Source organism: Mandrillus leucophaeus, unplaced genomic scaffold, assembly GCF_000951045.1.
Source record: "Mandrillus leucophaeus isolate KB7577 unplaced genomic scaffold, Mleu.le_1.0 Scaffold208, whole genome shotgun sequence".
NCBI lineage: Eukaryota > Metazoa > Chordata > Mammalia > Primates > Cercopithecidae > Mandrillus > Mandrillus leucophaeus.
Window position 1 is genome coordinate 979,853 of NW_012102121.1, and position 25,054 is coordinate 1,004,906.

At 40.9% G+C, this 25,054-nt stretch overlaps 1 protein-coding gene across 1 annotated transcript in view; it reads right to left on the reverse strand.

The window, feature by feature from the left end:
- The window catches only part of SMU1 (smu-1 suppressor of mec-8 and unc-52 homolog (C. elegans)), a 35,240-nt gene extending 14,200 nt beyond the window's left edge, over nucleotides 1-21,040 (reverse strand). Inside the window, exons 1-9 of the mRNA XM_011980004.1 lie at nucleotides 20,894-21,040; nucleotides 17,868-18,078; nucleotides 16,028-16,180; nucleotides 13,202-13,312; nucleotides 6,281-6,409; nucleotides 4,724-4,843; nucleotides 1,542-1,658; nucleotides 782-909; nucleotides 76-202 (exon numbers count right to left, since the gene is read on the reverse strand). Coding sequence (XP_011835394.1) covers nucleotides 76-202; nucleotides 782-909; nucleotides 1,542-1,658; nucleotides 4,724-4,843; nucleotides 6,281-6,409; nucleotides 13,202-13,312; nucleotides 16,028-16,180; nucleotides 17,868-18,078; nucleotides 20,894-20,919 — 1,122 coding nt within the window. The 5' untranslated portion in view covers nucleotides 20,920-21,040. The remainder of the gene's footprint in view (nucleotides 1-75; nucleotides 203-781; nucleotides 910-1,541; nucleotides 1,659-4,723; nucleotides 4,844-6,280; nucleotides 6,410-13,201; nucleotides 13,313-16,027; nucleotides 16,181-17,867; nucleotides 18,079-20,893) is intronic.
- Between the last annotated feature and the right edge of the window lie 4,014 nt (nucleotides 21,041-25,054).

A 25,054-nucleotide genomic window follows, 5' to 3' on the forward strand; every position in this document is an offset into this window, starting at 1 on the left:
TATCACCACTGAAAACTCCTCAAAGGACAAAGATGGGGTAGACATCCCAAAATAAACCGAAAGCAAATACTTAACCTTTACAGTGCCATCAGAGGATGCACTAATAATGTAATGTCCATCTTGTGTAAATGTTGCTTCGTTAACAAAGGAGGAATGGCCACGAAATTCCTTCAGTGTTTTCCCAGATTTTAAACCATGAATTCTACCAAATGAAAGTAAATGAAAAGAACAATAAATATTTAATATCTTATGGTTGTGACCAATGATTGAATGCATTTTAGATAAATTACAGAAGCTCATGTTATAATATTAAGAGGGCTATGTGATTGTGTACATGGTATAATTTTCATTATATCAAACAATCAAACAAAAGCTTTGCAAAGAAAGAGGCTGGAAGAAAACATGCCAATACCACCACAAGCTTCTGTTCAGGGATAGACCTCTAAAAAACAGGTTAACAGAAGACTGAGATCAGTGGGTCTCAGCTGAGTCCCAGTATAACAGACCCTCTAAAGTGATTATGATACAGATAGGTCCATAGGACCATATTCTGAGAAACATGAATCACTGCTACTCCCTTTCAAATCTCTCCTCTGGGTAAAGACACAAATGGACAAAACAACAACACTGTGTGAGTTGTACTTTGGGGACATAAGGTCTCACATACCTTCCCTCTCCGTATCACACCATCATGGTAAAAGCATAAGGAATCACTAGTACCTCCCTCCAGGGCCTCATTATATCAGACTCAAGTGAGAACAGTTTTGGGATTTTTACTTACCTAATTGTCTGGTCAAAAGAAGCACTAAGGATCTGACTGCTATCCTTAGAGAAGCTTAGACAGGTGACACCCTTACTGTGTGCCCTCTCAAATCTCCTTAAACACTGTCCACTCTGAATCTTCCATACCTTTATTTGAAAAAAAAAGAATTTAAAAAAAACTTGTAAAGTGTCCTACTATAGCCCATAGAGCCAAGTAAGATGCAATGCTCACTAATGTACTGAAACAGCATTAAAAATGCATGCTAATAGCTGAATATGATGTGTCTGGTTCACGTAGTACAATGGTAACTGAATCCTTTGAAACTTAAAACTCTTTTCATGTAAATTATTAAAACAAAAATATAGACTGTAACTTCACTTAGCAGAGACCATTTCTGCAATTTTTGTAGCCCAGGATGTATTTCTAGCATTAAATACAAACCACAACAAACTGGCTCTTAGATCATCCCCTTAAAAAAAAGGTCAGTGATTTTGATTTTTATACAGCAAGCCAGGATGGTACAACAGAAAGGGCTTAAGCAGATGTGAACTAAAGTCCCAGATCTATCACTTACCAAGTATGCAACCTTAAACATGTTACTGGATCACCCAGGCAGAGTTATTATTAAGATTACACAAGAAAAAGTAAAGTGATTAGCATAAAGCTGATGCTCCATAATCAGTAGCTATTATTGTGCTGAATATCATATACAGGACACTACCCCATAGCAGAACATTCAAAATGTCTACACATGAGAGGCTGTGGCACTAATCCATACCTTGATTTTTCCATCTTGGGCCCCAGTTGCTAACATTTCTGTATCTCTGCTGAAACACATGCACAGGACAGCATCATCCATCATCATAAAGTTATCCTGGGCCTGGTACTTAAGATCCTAAAGAAACAATGGTTAGCAGTTATCAAAATAACACAAAAGTCAAGGCCCCAGTTCTCTACTCACAAAACCAGGGCAATGGATTGTACCTACTCTAAACCCCCAAAATAAACACAAGTGCCATGCATACATGCTCCTAGTAACTAGTTCCTAGTGATATTGCTGGGGATAAATAATTTTATACAATTCAAATTAGTATTATTAAAAATACCAACATACTACTCTAGATCTTTTGCTTACTGATTTTTTCTAGGCAAAATTTATCTAGTTTCATATTTTACATATTTAATAAATTTGAATTTACCTATTTCTGTATGATGTGGGAAACTAAACTAATATTTTTTCCAAATCATCAGCTACGTTTCCTGAAACAGTTTACTAATCTATTTATTTGTGATGCTTCTTTTATTATCCATTATTTTTCAAATGGATTATCTTTCTTATTTTTTTCTAATTATAAAGTGAGACGGCTACCTGGTTTAAAAAATAAAAGCAAACTATACAGAAATATTTAAAGTAAAAAGTAAGTCCGGGCGCAGTGGCTCAAGCCTGTAATCCCAGCACTTTGGGAGGCCGAGACGGGCAGATCACGAGGTCAGGAGATCGAGACCATCCTGGCTAACACGGTGAAACCCCGTCTCTACTAAAAAATACAAAAAAAAACTAGCCAGGCGAGGTGGCGGGCGCCTGTAGTCCCAGCTACTCGGGAGGCTGAGGCAGGAGAATGGCGTAAACCCGGGAGGCGGAGCTTGCAGTGAGCTGAGATCCGGCCACTGCACTCCAGCCTGGGCGACAGAGCGAGACTCCATCTCAAAAAAAATAAATAAATAAAATAAAATAAAATAAAATAAAGTAGAAAGTAAAAATCACTCATAAATCCACTACCCATAGAGTAGAATTTGGCACTCTACGATAAAAATTACATTTTATTTATTTATTTTTGAGACAGAGTCTTGCTCCGTCGTCCAGGCTGCAGTGCAGTGATGCGATCTCGGCTCAATGAAATCTCTGCCTCCTGGGTTCCAGCAATTCTCCTGCATCAGGCTCCCAAGTAGGATTACAGGTCCGCACCAAAACACCCAGCTAATTTTTATATTTTTAGTAGAGACAGGGTTTCACCATGTCAGCCAGGCTGGCCTCGAACTCCTGACCTCAAGTGACCTACCAACTTCAGCCTCCCAAAGTGCTGGGATTACAAGCATGAAACACTGCGCCCAGTCAAAAATTATATTTTAAATCAGTGAATAAAAGTTAGTAAATAGCTATTTGAGGAAAAAACTAAGTTGGATCTATACCAACTTCATCCTCCTAAACAAATTCTAGAAGGGTCAATAATTAAACATAAAATAAAAGATTAAAGTACTAGAAGAAACTGTAGGAGAAAAGATGAATAAATTTAATGATATAAAAAAAAATTTAAGTCTGTAAAACAAAACAAGCAAAATCAAGACATAAAAGTCAAAATTTTAAAATATTTGTAATGTATATTATAAAATTTAATTTCCTTAAAATATAAAGAGCTCCTACAAATCAATAAAGAACAATCCAATAGAAAAACGGGCAAAAGATACTAACAGACTTCATAGTGTAAGAAATATTAGTGGCTTCAGTAAAATAAAAAAGAAATACTGGCGGCTTTTCACATATAAAAAGATGTTTAACTTCATTCATAAGAGAAATAGAATTAGTACTACAATTAGGTAAGATTGGAAATGATCTTAAATAAAATGGGTGGTTAAATACATCATGGTTCAATCCATGCAATGTAATATAATACACCAATAATCTCTAACATATGCTATAAAAAGCAGGAAGTGTAACAGGGTATGTAGTATGCTATCACCTGTATCAAAAAAATTTTGAAAAGGATACATAATAAATAACACACACACAGGATATTCCAGGAAAGTTACATAAGAAACTGGTAATCCTGGCTGGCCCAAGGAAGGTAACTGACTAGCTGAGGTACAAGTGTAGGAGCAAAATGCTACTTGAGTAACTTTTTCTGTTTTTTGAACGTTGTATCAGTTGTACATATAACCCCTTGGAAAAAAAAAATTTTTTTTTTGCACATGCCTGTAATCCTAGCTACTCCAGAGGCTTAGGCAGGAGAATCACTTGAATTCGGGAGGCGGAAGTTGCAGTGAACCGAGATCGTGCCCCTGCACTCCAGCCTGGGCAACAAGAACGAAACTCTGTTTTTTTGTTTTTTGTTTTTTTCTGAGCCAGAGTTTCGCTCTTGTTGCCCAGGCTGGAGTGCAGTGGCATGATGTCGGCTCACTGCAACCTCCGCCTCCTGCGTTCAAGCGATTCTCCTGCCTCAGCCTCCCAAGTAGCTGGGATTACAGGCACCCACCACCACGCCCAACTAATTTTTTTTTTTTGTATTTTTAATAGAGACGGGGTTTCACCATGTTGGCCAGGATCATCTCAAACTCCTGACCTCAGTTGATCCACCCGCCTCAGCCTCCTCAAGTGCTGGGATTACAGGCCTGAGCCATTGTGCCCAGCCTGAAAAAAAATGTTTTACTTGTAAAAATAATAGATAATAAAACAATTATAGATAATAAAGGTCCTCTCCTGGTTAATAAAATTGGAATTTAATTAAAAATACCGTTTTTTTTTTTTTGAGACAGCATCACTGCCCAGGCTAGAATGCAGTGGCACAATCATGGCTCACTGCAGCCTCAAACTCCTGGGCTTGAGGGATCCTCCCACTTCAGCCTCCCAAGCAGCTAAAACTATAGGTGCACACAAGCATGCATGGTTAATTAAAAAAAAATTTTTTTTTTTGTAGAGACACGGTCTCACTATGCTGCCCAGGATGGGTTGAACTCCTGGGTTCAACTAAGTGATCCTCCTGCCTCAGCCTCCTGAGTAGCTAGGACTACAGGTATGCACCACTGTCCCTAGCTTTAAATGAGTTTTTTAATTGCAAAAGTAATACATGTTCATTACATTCAGATCCTTTTTCAACTAATCTGATTTAGAGTGAGGGCATACGTAAGTAATTCAAAATCAGTAATTTTTTCACTAGGAAGGTTAACACATTTAAAATACTTTACCTTTCTGATTTTTCCAGTAGTAAAGTTCCATACTTCAATGAATCCATCAACAGACCCAGTGACCAAATACTGACCATCTGGAGAAAATCGAGCACACTCCACATGTGACTTCTGACCAAACTGTTTCAAATGAAACAATGAAACAGATGCATTTTTATCCAGTGGACTTAAAATAATTCCTGTTTTAACCTTTTGAGAAACATTGCCCTAGCATAAAGTCATAGCTGGCCCATATTATAGAGCATTGGAGGGGTATTTCTGTACCTGGACGCAGGGAGCTGGGTGGATGTATTTTTCTCTGACTAGTTTTATGTCTAGGCACTAAGTTGAAGCTAGTTTTTTGAATGTGAGATTGATATTTCCTAAGAAAAGGACAAAAGCTATTTTAACATGGGACTTAGAACAAGTAATCCTGTTAGTTCAGACCATAATGTTTTGCAAGAATCAGCCACTGTTAGCATGACTTTCATACTCAATATGGCCTAACATGTTCCTGTTGTGTATCTCGGGGGGAATAACTCATTTTTTCAAAGTAAATGTATGTTTCCATACATTATTTTGTAAATACACTTTCCATCAGTATTTCACAACCTTCATTTAATCAAGTGATAATGTGTAGCTGACCAAACTTAGAAGAACTAATTAAAATTAATATACTGTCTGATAAATGCATCCTGAGCATTTGCTAGTGAGGATGCTCCCAATAACAGATGAAAACTACAGAAAATTAGGTGGAAAGAACAGAGAAAAGCTTTAATGTGGATTTCACCTTAAATGCCAAAAAAGGAAAGTGTTTATAACAGAAAATCTTAGCCCAGCAGCATAATAACGATGGACTTCTATTTGTCTCAAGGTTTCAGGCAGAGTAAATAAAGGTGCTGCTCAAAAATATCTTTATCTACAAGTTAGGATATATAATCCAGAAAAGGCAAATCCAAAATGTTAAAGTCAAAGATTTGAGGAATATGAAGTATTTTAAAATCCAGGAATTTAGAGCACAAATCCAGAGAAACTGTAATATAGAGATGCTAAAGTAGCAAATATGCTTGTAATTCTGGGAATTACCTAGAAAACTTTTTCCTAGAAAACTCTCAGTTAAAAAAAAAAAAAACAAAAACAAACCATAAGATGATAAAGTCACTTTCCTCAAACATCACATAAGCCCACTTTGTAATCCCTGACTGGCACTCTGCCTGACACATAGCAGGCAAAACAAAAATGTTGAACAGGAGAAGTACATAGAAAGTTCAGTCCCAGACTTAACCAAAAAAGAACTAACCATTCTTCCAAATGCAGGCTTCTTGGGAAGCAGTGCAAGGGCAGATGATGGGCTAGAAGTCAAGCTAGATGTCCATCCATTAGATGACACATCTGAGGTGTACCACCCCCAGGCACAGCAGTATCCCAGTGGACACCTGCAGCAACCTTGAATATTGTCAGAGCTGGAGAATGAGTTCTCCTCCTCAAGTATCCAAGCCCCTGGCACAGGGCCTGGCTGAGCCCATGACAAGTCCTCAACAAATGATTACTGACTGGCTGAATGTCTTAGGATCCTACCTTAATATGCCTACTCAGTTGTGTAGGAAATTTTTCTTCTTCCACATCTTTGACAGCTGCTTTGCCTCGAAACAAATCTATGGTCATACCAGGAGGAAGCAATCCTTGATGCTGCTGCCACTTCAGTGCCTATGAGGAAAAAAAAAAAGTATAGCAATCTGTTCAGGTGCTTTTAAGATCTGGTCATGACTGCTCAGAAACCAAGCCTGAAAGGATGAGGTTCAGAGTAAGCTGTGAGCCATCTAGACCCCAACTATTTTTGGCCATCCAAACACAACATAATCCGTGCTCCTCTGTGTGTCCAAGAACACAGGCTGATCTAAGGGTGGAAGGGGACTCTGAGAACCAAGTCTGTCATCCACCTATTTTCTTATAGGTGTGGCTCTTTTGTTATAAACAAAACCTGGAAAACAGAAATCTCCCATAGTACTAACACTCAAACACACCCACTACTAACATTTTATATACTACCTTCCAATATTTCCCCCCCTACATATGTTTCATTAACCTAGTTGTAATTATACTATATGTAAAATTTTATTTTCTCTTGTTTTCACCTATCAATAGATCATACTAGTCACAGCTATCATTTTAATGGCTGTAAAATACATCCCATCAAGTAGATGTCTCACAGTTAATCAATATATTAGTGGACATTTACACTGCTTCCAATTTTTCAATCACCTAAATAATGCTGCAATGAACATCTTTGGACATAAGGCTTTTTCTATTTTGGGGATATTCCCCTCTTATTTTATATTCCTGGAAAAGAAATTACTAAATCCAAAAAGAACAAGAATGGTTAAGGCTCTTGATATATTTGATATATAGTGCCAAACTCCTTTCCAAAAGGGCTGCTTTCCAAAAAAAGTTGCAGTTGCAATAGTGTTCACAACTGCTTTATGAGGGGTGAAATAAATAATGAACTTTGGATGGTCCTAGGTTAAATCATTCACCAGCTATGTCATTTTGACTCCCAGTTTTGCCAACTGAAAAAGTCAGGAAAAAAAAGCCTAATTCGGGGGCCAGGGGTGGTGGCTCATGCCTGTAACCCCAACACTTTAGGAGGCCAAGGCGGGCAGTTCACCTGAGGTCAGGAGTTCCAGGTCAGCCTGGCCAACACTGTGAAACCCCATCTCTACCAAAAATACAAAACTTAGCTGGGTGTGGTGGCACATGCCTGTAATCCCAGCTACTCGGGAGACTGAAGCAGGAAAATTGCTTGAACCCAGGAGGCAGAGGCTGCAGTGAGCCAAGATAGTCCCACTGCACCCCCAGCCTGGGCAACAGAACGAGACTGTTTCTCCAAAAAAAAAAAAAAAAAAAAGCCTAATTCGTAGAGGATAAGACAAAATAATATATGTGAATCCTGTATAATAAGCACATGTTCACATAATAAGCACACAATCAATGTTTATTCCCCTTTCCTTTTGTTATACCAAGAAAAATCAATAATTTTTGGATATCATTTAAAACAGGGGTCCCCAACCACTGAACTGCAGACCAGTACCAGTCCATGGCCTATTAGGAACCCAGCTGTACAGCAGAAGGTGAGTAGCCAGCGAGTGACAGCATTATAGTCTGAGCTCCACCTCCTGCCAGATCTGCACAGCATTAGATTCTCATAGGAGCATGAACCCTATTTTGAACTGCGCATGCGAGGGATCTAGGGTGCATACTCATTATGAGAATCTAATGCCTGACAATCTTAGGTGGGAGAGTTTCATCCTGAAACCCACCCCTCTGACACCCCCACCACCATCTGTGGAAAAACTGTCTTCCACGAAACCAGTCTCTGGTGCCAAAAAGGTTGGGGACTGCTGATTTAAAAATTTTAGCTACTTTAATAAGTAGAAATAGAATACCCTACTTTAGGCAGTTCTCTGATTGAGTTGAACTTTTCTCTGTATTTATTAGATATATTTCCTCTTCTGTTAACTGTTCATGGTATTTGCTCACTTATCTATCATAGTCTTACCATTCTCACCAATTTGTGAACTTTAATGTGATAAAGGTATTTGTTGTTTATGTTTGCTACAAAGAATTATTTTACCAACTTTTCTTTTTAAAGAGAGAGGTTCTCACTCTGTCAGGCTGGAAGTGCGGTGGCATGATTACAACTCACTGCAGCCTCAAACTCCTGGGCTCAAGCAGTCCTTCTATCTCAGCCTTCCAAGTAGCTGTGACTATGTCTATTTTTGGATTATAGCTTTATAGGTTTCTTTTCATCTTAAGTTCCATTCTCAAGTGATGAAATCTGTTGATCTTTTCCTTGGTGTTTAATCTCTAAGCTTGGGAAGACTATCAGGTTTGATAGATTATATAATCTCCAAGTGTTTTTCTATTTTCTTAAAATATCTAACTTTCTATCTGAAATTATGCTACATAAAATATGGGAGCAGGCTCTGATCTTACCTCTCCTCCGCAATTCTAAAGTCAGTGCCCCAACATCATATACTAAATATATTTTTCCTATATTCCTAGGTTTTGTGGTATTCCCCATTGTCATCCATGGAATTATTATAAATAACAGGATTGGGATTTTGCATTGTTGTTGCACTGGTTGCAACAGATATTCTTGTGCCCACTACCAAAATGATGCAAACTATAGGTCTTTATTAAATGCAGTATTTCTAAGCCTAGTACGCTCTCAACATTCTTCCTTTCCAAAGTTTCTTTGCTAAATATATTTTTTCTTTTTTTTTTAAATTGAGACAGAGTCTCAATTAAAGTGCAGTGGCGCAATCTTGGCTCACTGCAAACTCCGCCTCCCGGGTTCAAGTGATTCTCGTGCCTCAGCCTCCCAAATAGCTGGGATTACAGGTGTGCGTCATGATGGCCGGCTAATTTTTCTATTTTTAGTACAGCCGAGGTTTCACCATGTTGGCCAGGCTGGTCTCGAACTCCTGACCTCAGGTGATCCACCCGCCTCGGCCTCCCAAACCATTGAGATTACAGGCATGAACCACCATGCACAGCCTGATAAATGTATTTTCAAGTTTATTATTCCAGATGAATGCTAAATTCCTTTGTAAAGTAGTTCTAATCCTACTGTAATCTTTATGATAATTGCTTTAAATCTGAGAACTGGTATTGAATGTCAGTCTTATCCCAGAAAATCAATGTTTCACCATTTACTCAAGTATTCTATTGTAAGTTTTGAAGGATTTTTTTTTTTGCCTTTTTAAAAATGGAAATCATCTATTTCCCAGATAATGCTAGGTTTTATATTATATATTTCTGCTATAAACAGAACACTTTTCCACTGAATTTTCTAACTAGCTGCTGCTGATAAACAGGAGTGCAATCAAATTGTATATTTTGTATCTAGCAACTTTCTAAACTTTAAAATTCTAAGATTATTATAGTTGAAATATTTAATGTTTCTAAATATATTAATTTCTTTCCAAAATTCCTATCTTACTTATGTTTATGTTTTCCTGCAATCACCAGAGAGAATGTGTGTCTCCTTGGACCCCTCTCCAATCAATCTGTACCCTCTTCTGGCCTGTAACAGTTTCTAATCATTTCCATATTCAAAAGAAAAAAAAAAAAAAACCCTGTCTGGCCCTGTGTTCTTTTTGAGCTTCTGTTGTCCTCTTCCCTCCCCACCACCCTCATCTCCTTCCCTTAACCACCAAGGTTCAAGAGCCATCTACATTCGCTACCTTCACTTCTCAGTTAAATTCACTCCTTATCTTACTGCAATATCGCTCTGTCCCCACCTTTCCACTAGCAGTGCATCTCAGATATCCCAACAGCCAAACCAGACTCCTTTCTGACCCTCATCATGTTTTCTGTTGCTGTTGATCTTAATGAACACTCTTCAAACTCTCTCTTGGCTGCTCTAAACCCATTCTCTTGAGGTTCCTTTTTATCTCTCTGGCTGTTCTTTTCTCTGTTTGCTCTGTTGACTTTAAGTGTTCCCTGTGGTTTCCTTCTCAAATTTTTACTTCTTTTTTTTTTTTTTTTTTTTTTGAGACAGAGTTTTGTTCTTGTCCCCCAGGCTGGAGTGCAATGGTGCAATCTCAGCTCACTGCAACCTGTACCTCCCAAGTTCAAGCAATTCTCCTGCATCAGCCTCCAGAATAGTTGGGATTATAGGCGCAAGCCACCACACCTAGCTAATATTTTTGTATTTTTAGTAGAGACAGGGTTTCACCATGTTGGCCAGACTGGTCTCGAACTCCTGACCTCAGTTGATAGGCCCACCTCAGCTTGCCAAAGTACTGGGATTACAGGCGTGAACCACCACACCTGGCCAAATTTTTACTATTCTTATTCTACGCGCTTTCCCTAGGTAATTACATTTACAGCTTCAACTACTACTATAATTTCCAAATCTATAATTTTAGCCAAAATCTCTAGGTTAAGGTCCAGATTCACAGATCCAAGTGCCTATACTACAAGTTTCCACTTGTATGTCCCACAGGACTTTAGCACATCTAAAAATGGATCTCTAAGTATTTGAGGAAAACTTCCACATATGGTCACCAAAACAAACAGGGAAGGGGAGAACTCAGAGAAAAAGAAAAAATAGGAACAATATGGGGCAGGGAGGAAAATAAAACTTTAAACATTTAGAGAGAAAGATATACAGTATTACAGACACAAGTAAAATCTCAAAAATTTATTCCTACACTTCCTTTCTCAGGAAGTTACTGGCCTCAGTACTCTCACAAAATGAAGGTCGAGGCTGGACTCAGTGGCTCACACCTGTAATCCCAGTACTTAGGAAGGCAGAGGCAGGATAGCCTGGGCAACACAGCAAGGCCCTATTCTTCATTTAATTAAAGACAAAAAACAAAAAACAAACAAAAAAAACACGCCAGGTGCAGTGGCTCACACCTGTAATCCCAGCACTTTGGGAGGCCGAGGCGGGCGGATCACGAGGTCAAGAGATCGAGACCATCCTGGCCAACATGATGAAACACTGTCTCTACTAAAAATACAAAACTTAGCTGGGCGTGGTGGTGGGTGCCTGTGGTCCCAGCTACTTAGGAGGCTGAGGGAGGAGAAGTGCTTGAACCTGGGAGGCAGAGATTGCAGTGAGCCGAGATCGTGCCACTGCACTTCTCACAAAATGAAGGTCGAGGCTGGACTCAGTGGCTCACACCTGTAATCCCAGTACTTAGGAAGGCAGAGGCAGGATAGCCTGGGCAACACAGCAAGGCCCTATTCTTCATTTAATTAAAGACAAAAAACAAAAAACAAACAAAAAAAACACGCCAGGTGCAGTGGCTCACACCTGTAATCCCAGCACTTTGGGAGGCCGAGGCGGGCGGATAGCTTGAGCCTGTCTCTTATACACATCTAGATGTGAACTGTGCAGCAATACAAGAGAACTAGTCCTGATGAGAACAAAAAGAGAAGGGCCTCAGGAAAGGTATCAGCAAGGGGGAAAAAAAGGACTTTTGAGGGTTCTACCAGAAATACTCAGGCTGGACTGGCAGAAGTGCATAGAAAACTAGGCAAAAGAAAAAATAAAGCAATAATTATTGCAAATCATAAAAATTTATGTAAGAAATTACATGTAATTATTTTTTAGCTGTGAACAATATCTATATAAAAATAACTATGTAAACACTCAATACAGATCGAACCAGAAGTTGTGATACAACCCTACTGAAAATCCGGAAGAAGAGTAAGTGTGTATTGAGGAGAGTGGGTATGAGACAAATCATTTTTCAGTGAAGAAAGTTAGTTGCTAATGACTAAAAAAAAAAAAAAAAAAAATCAGGTAATAACAGTATAAACATGGTATTCAGCTATGGAGGTAATAGGAAAGTTAAGAACCAGACGTGGAGAAGGGAAGCACATGGGACTGTTTTTCACTGTAAGCCCTGAAGTACTACTTAAACGATGCACAGCTATTAGTTTGATTAAAAAATTAAAAAGCAGCTTACTTTTAAATCTCAGAATCACTGCAGGCCTACAACAAATAGCTTTTTGATCCTTTTCTAAATGCAGATTTAGTGCAAAAAGGTTATTAACATCCCTATTAATCACTTGTGCCCTTTGTTATTTATAAAATATCTATTACTCTAGGTAGCTTTATAATAATGACAATGCTGGCAACACTATTAGTAATTTTTTTAAAAATCATCACCAGCAGCTACCATTTACTATTTACAAGGTGCCAGGAAATGTATAAAGTGTTTATGAACATTATTTCTCTTAATCCTTACTCATCAATACTATGATGAGTAAATGGGATCAGAAAAGTAAAGTAATTTGCCAAGACTATATAGTTGGTAAATGAGAAAGCCTGGATTCTAACCAGGGTGGGCATTTGTTCCAGTTTTTCCAGGACAGTTACTGTTTGCACTTGGTGTTCTGGCATAGTGATCAATAGTACTCTCAACACTATCCCAGACAGGACGATAAATTCTATGGTAACCCTAATTCTAACTGACTCCAGAGCTTGTTATTAACCACTAATCTATATTGCCTCTCCCAGGAAAGAAGGAGAGTGGTACAGCACAGTTATTGGTATAAGCAACTCTGTAGGTAGTCACCAATTCTTAAGGTGTACGATTTCTTCAGCTAAGACATAGTTTATACAAAGGAAATTAGGAAATTGTACCAGTTCACTTTTTAAATTTATTTTTATTTTTGGAGACAGGGTCTCACTCTATTATTGCCCAAGCTGGAGTACAATGGCATGATCATAGCTCACTGTCATCTCAACCTTCTGGGCTCCAGTGATCCTCCCACCTCAGTCTCCCAAGTAATTGAGACCACAGGCACACACCACCATACCCTGCTAATTTTTTTACTTTTTGTAGACAGGGTCTCACAATGTTGCTTAGACTGGTCTCCAACTTCTAGACTCAAGTGATTCTCCTGCCTCAGCCTCCCAAAGCTGGATGGATGACAGGTGTGAGCCACCATGCCTGGCCTCTAAAGAAATTGAATTACCTGTCCCAGCAATGCCATGAGACGAGATGGAGGCACCACACTGACTTCACCAGCTAAGGCCTGGGCAATTGCTGCTCTTCTCTTTTCTTTGCTACTTCCATCTGGGTATGCCTGAAAAAGGAGAGGATGTAGCATCATTTCCAAGAAGCAACAACAAGATATGAGTGTGCTTACTTAAAACAAACAAGCAAAAGCATACACAGAGGAAAATGTGAAAAGAAATTACCCAGTTAAAGAAGGGATTAAACTAATTTAGTTTTTGAAAATGACTTCCCAATTCTGTCCACTTGCATTTCAAAAGTATGAGTTGGGAGAAAACTGAGGTCAGCCAATCCACACTATTATTATTTTTTCACTGAGTTCCTGGCCAAAGGACACACTGCTATTTTTCTGAAAAGAGTCCAAGTAAACCATATTAAACCGAGTTGTTTTTCCAGTTTTTCAAAAATTGGCAGAACCAAGAATTCTTTTATATTCTTTAGTAATTTCTTAAATGGCTCCCAGCACAGAAGTGCTTCACCACCTCTAAGTTAAATCCCATCCTGGTGATCTAAACTCCTTTCCTTTATCCTCATTTTAAGTTTACTTTGACATTCCATTATCCAGTGCCTATTAAGTTTTTATTCCTCCTGAGAAAATACTTGCAAACTAGTAACCAGAATACGGCCGGGCGGGGTGGCTCATGCCTGTAATCCCAGCACGTTGGGGGACTGAGGCGGGCAGATCACCTGAGGTCAGGAGTTCATGACCAGCCTGGCCAAGATGGTGAAACCCCGTCTCCACTACATAAAAATAGAAAAACTAGCCGGGCCGTAGCGGTGGGTGCCTGTAATCTCTGCTACTCGGGAGGCTGAGGCAGGAGAATTCCTGGAACCCAGGAGGCAGAGGTTGCAGTGAGCTAAGATCGTGCCATTGCACTCTACCCGGGGCGACAACAGTAAGACTCCATCTCAGAAAAATAAATAAATAAATAAATAACCAGAACACAAGGCCAAGTGTGGTGGCTCATGACTGTCATCCCAGCACTTTGGGAGGCCGAGGCGGGTGGATCGCTTGAGGCCAAGAGTTCGAGACCAACCTGGCCAACATGGTGAAACCCTATCTCTACTGAAAATTCAAAAATTAGCTGAGTGTGGTGGCACACACCAGTAATCCCAGCTACTTGGTGGCTGAGGCACGAGAATTACTTTAACCCAGAAAGCAGAGGCTGCAGTGAGCCGAGATCATGCCACTGGACTCCAGCCTGGGTAACAGAGCTCTGTCAAAAAAAAAAAAAAAAAAAAAACCCAGAATATATAAGGAGCTCAAACAACTCTATAGGAAAAAAACCTGATAATCCAATGTTAAAAATGGGTGAAAGATCTGAAAAGACGTTTCTCAAAAAAAAAAAGACATACACAAGGCAAACAGGTTTATTTAAAGGTGCTCAACACAACTGATCATTAGAGAAATGCAAATCAAACTATAATGAGATATCATCTCACTCCAGTTAAAATGGCTTTTGTACAAAAAGGCAGGAAAGAACAAATGCTGGTGAGTAAGTGGAGAAAAAGGAACCCTCATACACTATTAGTGGGAAAGTAAATTAGTACAACTACTATAGAGAATAGTTTGGAGATTCCTCAAAAAACTAAACATGGAGGTACCATATGATCCAGCAATCCCACTGCTAGGTACACACCCAAAAGGAAATCAGTATATCAAAGAGATATCTGCACTCCCATGTTTATTACATCAGTGTTCACAATAGCCAAGATTTGGAAGCAACCATTAATAGATAAATAAAGAAAATGTGGTACATGTACACAATGGAGTACCACTAGCCATATAAAAGAATGAGATCCTGTCATTTGCAACAACATGGATATAACTTAGAGCTCATTATGGTAAGTGAAATAAGCCAGGCACAGAAAGACAAACTTTGCATGTTCTCATTTATTTGCAGGAACTAAAAATTAAAACATGGAGATACAGATATATGGTTATCAGAGGCTGGGAAGGGTGGAGGTGGCGGGGTAAGAACGAAAGTGGGGATGGTTAATAGATACAAAAAATATAAAGAATAAATAAGAAACAGCATTTGATAGCACAACAGGGTGACTATAGTCAATAATAATTGTACATTTTAAAATAACTGAAAGAATTGAATCCTTTGTAACATAAAGGATAAATGCTTGAGGTGATGGATACTCCATTTACCCTCATTATGCACTGCATGCCTATATCAAAATATCTCATGTACCCCATAAATATATATACCTACTATGTACCCCCCAAAAAATTTTTTTAATCCTTTTTCCTCCTATTTTGACAAACCTCTAGTGAAAGGCTGGGGGGTGGGCAGGAAGAATGAAACTATACAGATAATAAGGTTTTGGAAGAATAAAAGACTATCATCATGCTCTACCAGTAAGCATAATCAGCTAAGAAGCAAAAGCACAAGCTTCTAGGGACTAAAAAGGCTAGAATGAAACTGCATTTGTTAGGGGCAAGACACACAAATAATCAGTGAACATACCAGCAGTCAGGCAGCACTTCAGGGAGGGCTAATGTGGAAATGACATCAGAATAAAATTTTCTGTACCAACCAACACACAATCCTCTAAAATGAGGTGTGTAGAAGACTCTCAAATAATCAGAAAACTGAATAAAATTATTTTTTTAACACATGCAAATTTCAACCAACATATATAAACAGAGAAGCATCATTCTCAAAAATTAAATCAAAATCACAAAAAGTATCCAATAAAATGATTAAAAAAAAAAAAAGATGTTATTATATTTCCAAAGTTGACAAAAAGTTCCTTTACATTACCACAGTCATACCTCACGAGGATCAAAGTAAGACCTGGCCAAAAGGTTCTCCAGATGAATATATCGCTCTGGCTGTGTTTGTTTTAACATGATCATGGGATCCGTCTGTCTCAAAAGTGACCTGGCAGCACCCAATTCACGGAGCTCTATCAATTCCAGAACAACCTGAACAATTAAAAAAAAAAAAAAAACAGATGTTCCAACACATTCTCTTATTAATATTTTTCAGTAAAATATCTAACACAGATATGGCCTGTCAAAGTGATTTCCAATGCCAGGAAGTGCCCCTTTCCCTTTTCACTAGCAATTTCAGGTGGACAACTGAAGTAATTATAAATAGTAACTTCGGCCAGGCTTGGTGGCTCATGCCTGTAATCCTAGCACTTTGGGAGTGGTTCAAGATGAGTGGATCACTTGAGGTCAGGAGTTCAAAACCAGTCTGGCCAACGTGGTGAAACCCACTCTCTACTAAAAATACAAAAAAATTAGCTGGGTGTGGTGGTATGCGCCTGTAATCCCAGCTACTTGGGAGGCTGAGGCAGGAGAATTGCTTGAATCCGAGAGGCAGAGGTTGCAGTGAGCCAAGCTCACGCTACTGCACTCTGTCTCAAAAAATTAGTAATTTTAATCCTTCAAACTCTATCCATTTTTATCTACCAATCTCCCCTCCTCTCAAGCTTCTTGCTCAGAATGTAGATGCCAAAGAAAGCTAAAAATGGGAATATCCCCATGGGCTCCAGAGAAACCTTTCTCCAGTTACCAAAATTTTATTTGGGAATTATTGAACTCATATGGATTATAAAGAAACAAACTGCCCAGACACGGCAGTTCACACCTGTAATCCCAGCATCTGGGAGACCAAGGCAGGTGGATCACTGAGGTCAGGAGTTGGAGACCAGCCTGGCCAATGTGGTGAAACCCCATCTCTACTAAATACAAAAATTAGCCGGGTATGGTGGTGCACGCCTGTAATCCCAGCTACTCAGGAGGCTGAGGCAGAAGAATCACTTGAACCCGGGAGATGGAGGCTGCAGTGAGCAGAGGTCGCACCACTGCACTCCAGCCTGGGCAACAGAGTGAGACTCCGTCTCAAAAAAAAAAAAAAAACCCCGAAAACAAAAACAAAAAACCAATTTCCCTACTTTTACTTCAAATTACAATCTTATTTCCAAAAAGTCTACTCTCTGTTTTATAATCACAAATTTGTCTGATCTTTGTTCTAGGTTCTTGACTTGGAGCTTCTTGGAATTTAACCAGTGATAGGGGTATCTTTGTTACTCCTGGGCCCCTTGAATCACACCTGGGTTTGTGCAAAGGAAATGGCTCAGGATAGGTAGGAGCTAGTTACCAGAAAGACTAACTATGTGATTAGAAAGTTGAGGCTCTCTTACGCCTATAATCCCAGCTCTTTTGAAGGTCAAGGCTGGCTAACTGCTTGAGCCCAGGAGTTTGAGACCACCCTGGGTATTATGGTGAGATCCTGTCTCTACAAAAAAATGCAAAAATTAGGCAGGCGTGGTGGTGCGTGCCTGTGTTCCTAGCTACTCAGGAGGCTGAGGCAGGAGGAAGGATTGATCCCGGAAATGGAGGATGCAGCAAGCTGTGATCTTGCCACAGCACTCCAGAGTGAGTAACAGAACAAGACCTAGTCTCAAAAAGAGGAATTTTAATTTGGGAAATCTTGGATTTTCCGAGAAGGGAGAAAAAATACCATGTCAAGCCTTGCCATTGTAAGTTTTATGGGCTGATGTAGCCCTACTGTGCTTGAAGGAACGCTCGCTGACGCTTTTTCGTCAGAGAGCTGGCCCACAGCAAACCAACCCACGGAGATCAGCATCTCCACCACTCTCACCTGTTCATAGAGGTCAATGAGGGTTTTGTCTGGCAATTTCAGAGACTGGATAGCCTGCAACACAGTATCCCAATGGCCACTGTTAATGTCAGCCACAAAACTCTCAATGCTGTCCACCGTATTCAGAGACACAGTAGTCTCCTCCTGCAAGGTGGCTAACGCCCGATGTAAACTGTTCTCCTTCAAGTATTGCATGATAAGGCGGATCACACTGAAAGAAAACAAATCATTCAGCTCAGGGATTCTCACTCACCAGAGGTCAAAAACAAAGCCTACCAAGCTCCTACTCAATCATCTTCCTTTATCATTTCTTTATCATGTGAGTAAAATTTTCCAAAATCACACAATCTAAATTACAAGGGGACCCCCCCCAACCATAGAGACACTGGGGTTCAAGGAAGGGAAATCATCTGCCTAATGTCTCAGTCAGCTAATAAGGGAGTTGGTATCAAGGTGACTATCTTATTTCCTAATTCAGAGCCTAGTTTCCTATTCATTCCTATAATTATATTGTAGCACACTTCACTGAATTACTTTAAATGACTACACTAGTCATTGATACAAAATAATCTAAATAAGGCTAGGCATGCTGGCTCATGACTGTAATCTCAGTACTTTGGGAGGCTGAGGCAGAGAGATTGCTGGAAACCAGGAGTTTGAGACCAGATCAGGCAGCTGTGAGACTCCATCTCTACAAATTTCTTTAATTAGCCAAACATGGTAGCACGTGCCTGTAGTCCCAGCTACTTGGGATGTTGATGTGGGAGGATCCCTTGAGCCCAGGAGTTCAAGAGCAGCATGGGCAACATAAGGAGACCCCTTCTCTACAAAAAAAAAAAAAAAAAAAAAATTAGCTAGGCATGATAGTGTGTGCTTGTGGTCCCAGCTATTTGGGAAGCTAGGGTGGGAGGATCGCTTGTATCCGTAAGGTTGAGGCTGCAGTGAGCCGTGATCATGCCACTGCACTCTAGCCTGGGAAAGAGAGCAACACTCTGTCTCAAAAAATAAATAAAATAAAGCCTATGAGGTAAGTTTACTTCCCAATTTACAGATGAGAATTTGATCAGATAATAGAGACAGTAAGTGGAAAAATCAGGACTCAAACTGGCAGTGTGGCTCTTGAGCATATATTCCTGAGAAGAAAGCAAACACCCTCTTCTTTTTTTTTTTTTTTTTTGAGAAAGGGTCTCACGCCCATTCACTCAGGCTGGAAAGAATGGTGGCGGGATCATGGCTCACTGCAGCCTCGACTTCCTGGGATCAAGTGATCCTCTCACCTCAGCCTCCCGAGTAGCTGAGACCACAGGCACGCACCACCACACTGGCTAATTGTTGTATTTGTAGAAACGTGGTTTTGCCAAGTTGACCATGCTGTCTCAAACTCCTGGGCTCAAGTGATCCACCCGCCTCAGCTTCCCAAAGTGTTGGGATTACAGGTGTGAGCCACCGCACCTGGCCCCTCTTCTTAAAAACAACTATAAAAGAGAACTGATTGCTGCTACTGTAAGTAGTCTTTTTCTCTCATGGACCCTTTATGAGGTATGCAGGTCTCCAGACTTAGACCCCTGTTATTCTGGTATGATACTATCTTCCTTAGCACATTTCCATTGACTTCCATTTTACACTCCCAAAATAAGTCATCTCTCTCCTCAAACACCTCACATTTGACACAGACAAAATCAAATTCCCTACCTTCAAACACGAATGAATGCATAATGAGTTAAAAGCTTTGAAGACAGTCTGGGATTTGAATCAAAGTTATGTGACCTTGGACAAGTTGGTTAACATCATTTCAGTATTTGCCGAATGTATAAACCTCCCTTCCTCCTATGAAGTCTCCAAAAGCCGGGCGTGGTGGTTCATGCCTGTAATGCCAGCACTTTGGGAGGCCGAGGAGGGCGGATCACCTGAGGTCGGATCACCTGAGGTCGGGAGTTCGAGACCAGTCTGACCAACATGGAGAAACTCCGTCTCTACTAAAAATACAAAATTAGCCAGGCGTAGTGGCACATGCCTGTAATTCCAGCTACTAGGGAGGCTGAGGCAGGAGAATCACTTGAACCCGGGAGGCAGAGATTGCAGTGAGCCAAGATCGCACCATTGCACTCCAGCCTGGGAAACAAGAGCGAAACTCCATCTCAAAATAAAAAAAGTCAAGTCTCCAAAAACGGTCCTCTCCCTCCCTTACACTCAGAACACAACAGTTATGTCTGTTAATTTAATTATTATTAAGTATTGGCAAGGACAGGTGGAGGATGGAGTTCTGGAAAAGCACACTAAAGTCTTCTTTAGTCACTACTTCTCATTCCCTATTCCTTGAAAATTTTTCTTTCTAGCCCAGTCTCCAGAGTCTGCCTCTCCTTTGCGGTTACAGAGAGCTCACAGACAAACCAAAATTCAGTGCCAGATCAGGCCTGAGACTTGTTCATTCATTCCAAAAGCTAGTTGTTCATCCATTCCAAAAGCAATTAACTCTTCCTCTAAGGTACGCAAGACACTGAGACCACAAGGAAAAGCAGCTCCTAGGCACCGACAAAGCTAGTTTGGGGTGAGGTTATCAAACAGTGACAACAATGAGTGATAAATGCTAGGCAGAGGAAAGCAAAGGGGCCGTATGAGCACAGAGACAACAAATCACATTGCATAAGCTCGACAGGGAGAGAAGCAAGGCTTAAAAGAGACCTATCCCCGTGTGCAGATTCAATTAGACTGGAGTCCAGAGTGGATCCTTAATTTGGTCAATCACAGCGCGCCAGCAGTCGGCCAAGGACAGAACTCTGGTCTGCAAGGTGTGTTTTCCCCACCCCATGCCACCTCCTTCGAGGCTTTGGGCTTCTCGTCTGAGAGCTGCTACTTTCCTGTGGGCCCACCTCCGAGATAGCCAGATCCAAGATGCTTCTTTCGGGGCAAGGAAATGGCCCTCCACTCCCTAGCCTCTCGGATGCCTTCCCCCGAGTATCTTCCGCCCCACACCCTTAACCTCTGGGCCCCCGGCACGGCGGGAACATCTCCACCGCAGGACTCACTCCGAAGATTCGATTTCGATCGACATAGCTGTATTTCTCCGGGAGCAGGCCCCAGTTCTTCTTCAAGGCCGGTCGCGCAACACACCAACGACACCTCCGGCGGACGCCTAACGTCACTTCCGCTTGGGTCGGCATCTGGCGCCCGCCCTGGAGATAGAGTGAACAAAAAGAAGGCGAGGTGCGCGTAGGGGCGGGGCCCTCAGGGGCTGTCAGAGGCGGAGTTTATGCCTCTGCCCCAGAGAAATAAGCTCCAGGAGGAAGACTGTTTAAAAGTAGGCCAGGGTGGCTCAAGCCTGTAATCCCAGCACTTTGGGAGGCCGAGACGGGCGGATTACGAGGTCAGGAGATCGAGACCATCCTGGCTAACACGGTGAAACCCCGTCTCTACTGAAAAAATAGAAAAAACTAGCCGGGCGAGGTGGCGGCTGAGCTGAGATTCGGCCACTGCACTCCAGCCTGGGCGACAGAGACTCCGTCTCAAGAAAAAAAAAAAAAAAAAAAGATAGGCCAGGGCCGGGCGCGGTGGCTCAAGCTTGTAATCCCAACACTTTGGAAGGCCGAGGCAGGCGATCACCTGAGGTCGGGAGTTCGAGACCAGCCTGACCAATATGGAGAAACCCCGTCTCTACTAAAAATACAAACTTAGCCGGGCGTGTAGTGGCGCATGGCTGCAATCCCTACTCAGGAGGCTGAGGCAGGAGAATCGCTTGAACCCAGGAGGCGGAGGTTGCAGTAAGCCGAGATCGCGCCATTGCACTCCAGCCTAGAAAACAAGAACTCAACGTCTCAAAAAAAAAAAAACAAAACAAAACTCTGGGCGTCATACAGCTCACAAATGCGCTAAACAAGAAAAGCGCTGGGGTGGAGCGCAGTGGCTCACGTCTGTACTCCCAGCGCGCGCTTTGGGAGGGAGGCCGAGGCAGGGTGGATTACCTGAGGTCAGGAGTTCGAGACCAGCCAGGGCAACATGGTGAAACCCTGTCTCTACTAAAAATACAAAAAATTAGCCAGGCTTGGTGGCGGGGGCGCCTGTAATCTCAGCTACTCGGGAGACTGTGGCAGGAGAATCGTTTCAACTCGAGAGGTGAAGGTTGCAGTGAGCCGAGATCGCACCATTGCACTCCAGCCTGGGCGAGGAGAGCAAAACTCCGTCTCGAAAGAAGAAAAGAAAAGTAGTGGTGATCAGATTCTAGTAAGAAAAGCGGGGGGAAAAAAAAAAAGGAAAGAAAAAGCACTGGTTTGGACAGGTCGCTCTTTTTTTTTTTTTTTTTTTTTGAGATGGAATCTAAATCTCGCACCGTCGCCCGCGCTGGAGAGCACAACAGTGGTGCGATCTCAGCGCACTGCAGTCTCTGCCTCCCGGGTTCAGGATATTCACTTGCCTCAGCCTCCAGAGCACCTGGGATTACAGGCTTCTTGCCACCATGCCCGGCTCATTTTTTGTATTTTTAGTAGAGATGGGGTTTCACTATGTTGGTCAGGCTGTTCTCGAACTCCTGACCTCGTGATCTGCCCGCCTTGGCCTCCCAAAGTGCTGGGATTACAGGTGTGAGTCACTGTGCCCGGCCAATGTTGCTTTCATTTGATGTAGTTAGTTGATTCGATTTCAGATAAGGCTGAATATGCAATACCTGATTGGGATATTAATACATTCGAAACCAACATAACACTAGCCAAAATTTATAGGAAGAGTTACTTTAGGGTTTTGGTTGGTTGGTTGGTTTTGCGTTTTTTGGAATCAAGGACTCGCTTTGTTGCCCAGGCTGGAGTGCAGTGGCTCAGTCATGGCACACTGCAGTCTCAACCCCTCCGGCTCAAGCAATCCTCCCACCTCAGCCACCCAAAGTGCTGGGATTACAGGCATAAACCACCACTCCCCGTCACGGGACTTTAGGTCAAACACATTATTACGTTTGTAGTGACAAATGAAATGAGAGATATCAGTGAACTTCATACATAAAACCTATTTTTAAATATTTTATTACCATTGTATATAAATTGTAAAAATTATTTGCAGCACAGTAGTAATAAATCTGGCCAGGCGCGGTGGCTCATGCCTGTAATCCCAGCACTTTGGGAGGCCGAGGAGGGTGGATCACCTAAGTTCAGGAGTTGGAAACCAGCCTGGCCAACATGGTGAAACCCCATCTCTACTAAAAATACAAAAATTTGCTGGGCAGATTGGTGCACGCCTGTAATCCCAGCTACTCGGGAGGCTGAGGCAGGAGAATCCCTTGAACCTGGGAGGTAAGAGGTTGCAGTGAGGTGAGATTGAACCACTGCACTCCACCCTGGGTGATTGAGTGAGACTCCGACTCAAAAATTAATAAATAAATAAATAAATAAATAAATAAATAAATAAATAAAATCTATGTTCTGAAATTACACATTGAAATGATGTATTTGGAGATTTCCTGATGGCTTTCAGTCTTATCTGGTTCTGTCCCTAAAGGTCTGCCACACAACTTGTCCAAAGCCTCTTAAATACTGCTTCTTTTTTCAAATCATCCTCTATTTCCCATCAATTCTTGAAGGACATGGTCTCCAAGGTCTCAAATGTTTTAGAGTCTCCATGCTTGCCTTGACATGTGGTGAGATATCAAGATGGGTTATATGATTTATGAGAACTCCTTCACTATTCTATCCCATGACACCACAAATTTATTATAACCTCTTCCTTGAAAAGAAGACCTAGCTCATCACAGCAATAGTATATGTCCTCATTTTCTCTACCTAGTACATGTCATGTTACTCTTTCTTAAATTCAAGTTACTTCTCTATTTTGTTGACACAAATAAATCTCTATGATTACTTAACATCAGGTTTTATTCTAATATCCATCACACCTCTGCCTTCATTTTGAATGGAATGGCTTCTCTTCTTATGGCTCCTATTACATCCAAGCTTGTTCATTATTTATAGATGTGAACATCTTATTGCTTAATTATATCTTTTGTAGTAACACCCTAGGATTTCGATATTGAAATACATATTACTGTATTTTATAACTAAGTTATTTTTATTTTTCCTATATATTTAGCATTATATTGATTTTTTTGATTATTGCTGGCATTGCAAACCCTCCTCATTCATGTTTATTCTGTAATAAGAAAGTGGAATATGACATTTTTGTTACCATGTATAATGAAATTACAATCTTTACCTAGTTGGGGAGGGTTTTTTTCCTTCCCTGCACTGGTTGCTTATGTAAGTCTTCTATATTCCAACAATCTATCCATTTCCATGCTTTTCCCATACGCAAAAGTATAGCTTTTGTCACCTTGCTGATCTCTTGTTCACAAGTTGATAAATTTTGCCAATTCCTAAAGATCAATTTGCATAGGAAATTTTGTTTTTAACATTAGACAAATGAGGTCTCTCACATCTCTCCATCCATATATAAATAAAGAAACAAGTAGGCACACACATAGACAACTTCTAAACTCTAAACCAGGCAGTTGTATTTACCAAGAATCTTTCCACCGCATACTCAGAGGCTGGATCACAACCTCCTAGACCAAATTTCTAGTGAACAAAAGTAACCCAGAGGGAAATCCGGTCTCCAGATCCACCCCGCTTTCCGGTAAATGGGCCCCCTCCCGTAAGTGCAGGTATCAGCAATCTATCTCTTGAATCCAGCAGAGGGCAGGAGAGTCACAGAAAAACTACCATTGTAAACCTGGCCTCCAAATGTCTAACTGGTTAAGGAAAAGAGATGGAGGGGAGAGAGATTCTTGGTCCTGTGGGTAAAGGAAGTACTGTAGAAGGGAAAGTCAATATTTGAGTGCCAAAATGGGGCAAAAGGTTGGTTTTATTTTCTATTAAACTAGACCAGTTTCATCTAACATGATATAATAAGGCAAAGCAGAGAAAAAAATCACATAATTCTATGTGCTCTTTGCAGGACATGAATTTTAAGTTATGAGAGTTAAATGAGTTAATACATACAAAACACTTACAACAGTGCCTGGCATGTAGTGAGCACCAAGTAAGAGTTTGTTTTTGTTGTTGTTGTTGTTGTTGTTGTTGTTGTAGAGACAGCGTCTTGCTATGTTGCCCAGACTGGTCTTGAACTTCTGGCCTCAAGCCATCCTCCTTCCTCGGCTTCCCAAAGTGCTGGGATTATAGGTGTGAGCCATCGTACCTGGCCTATTATTATAC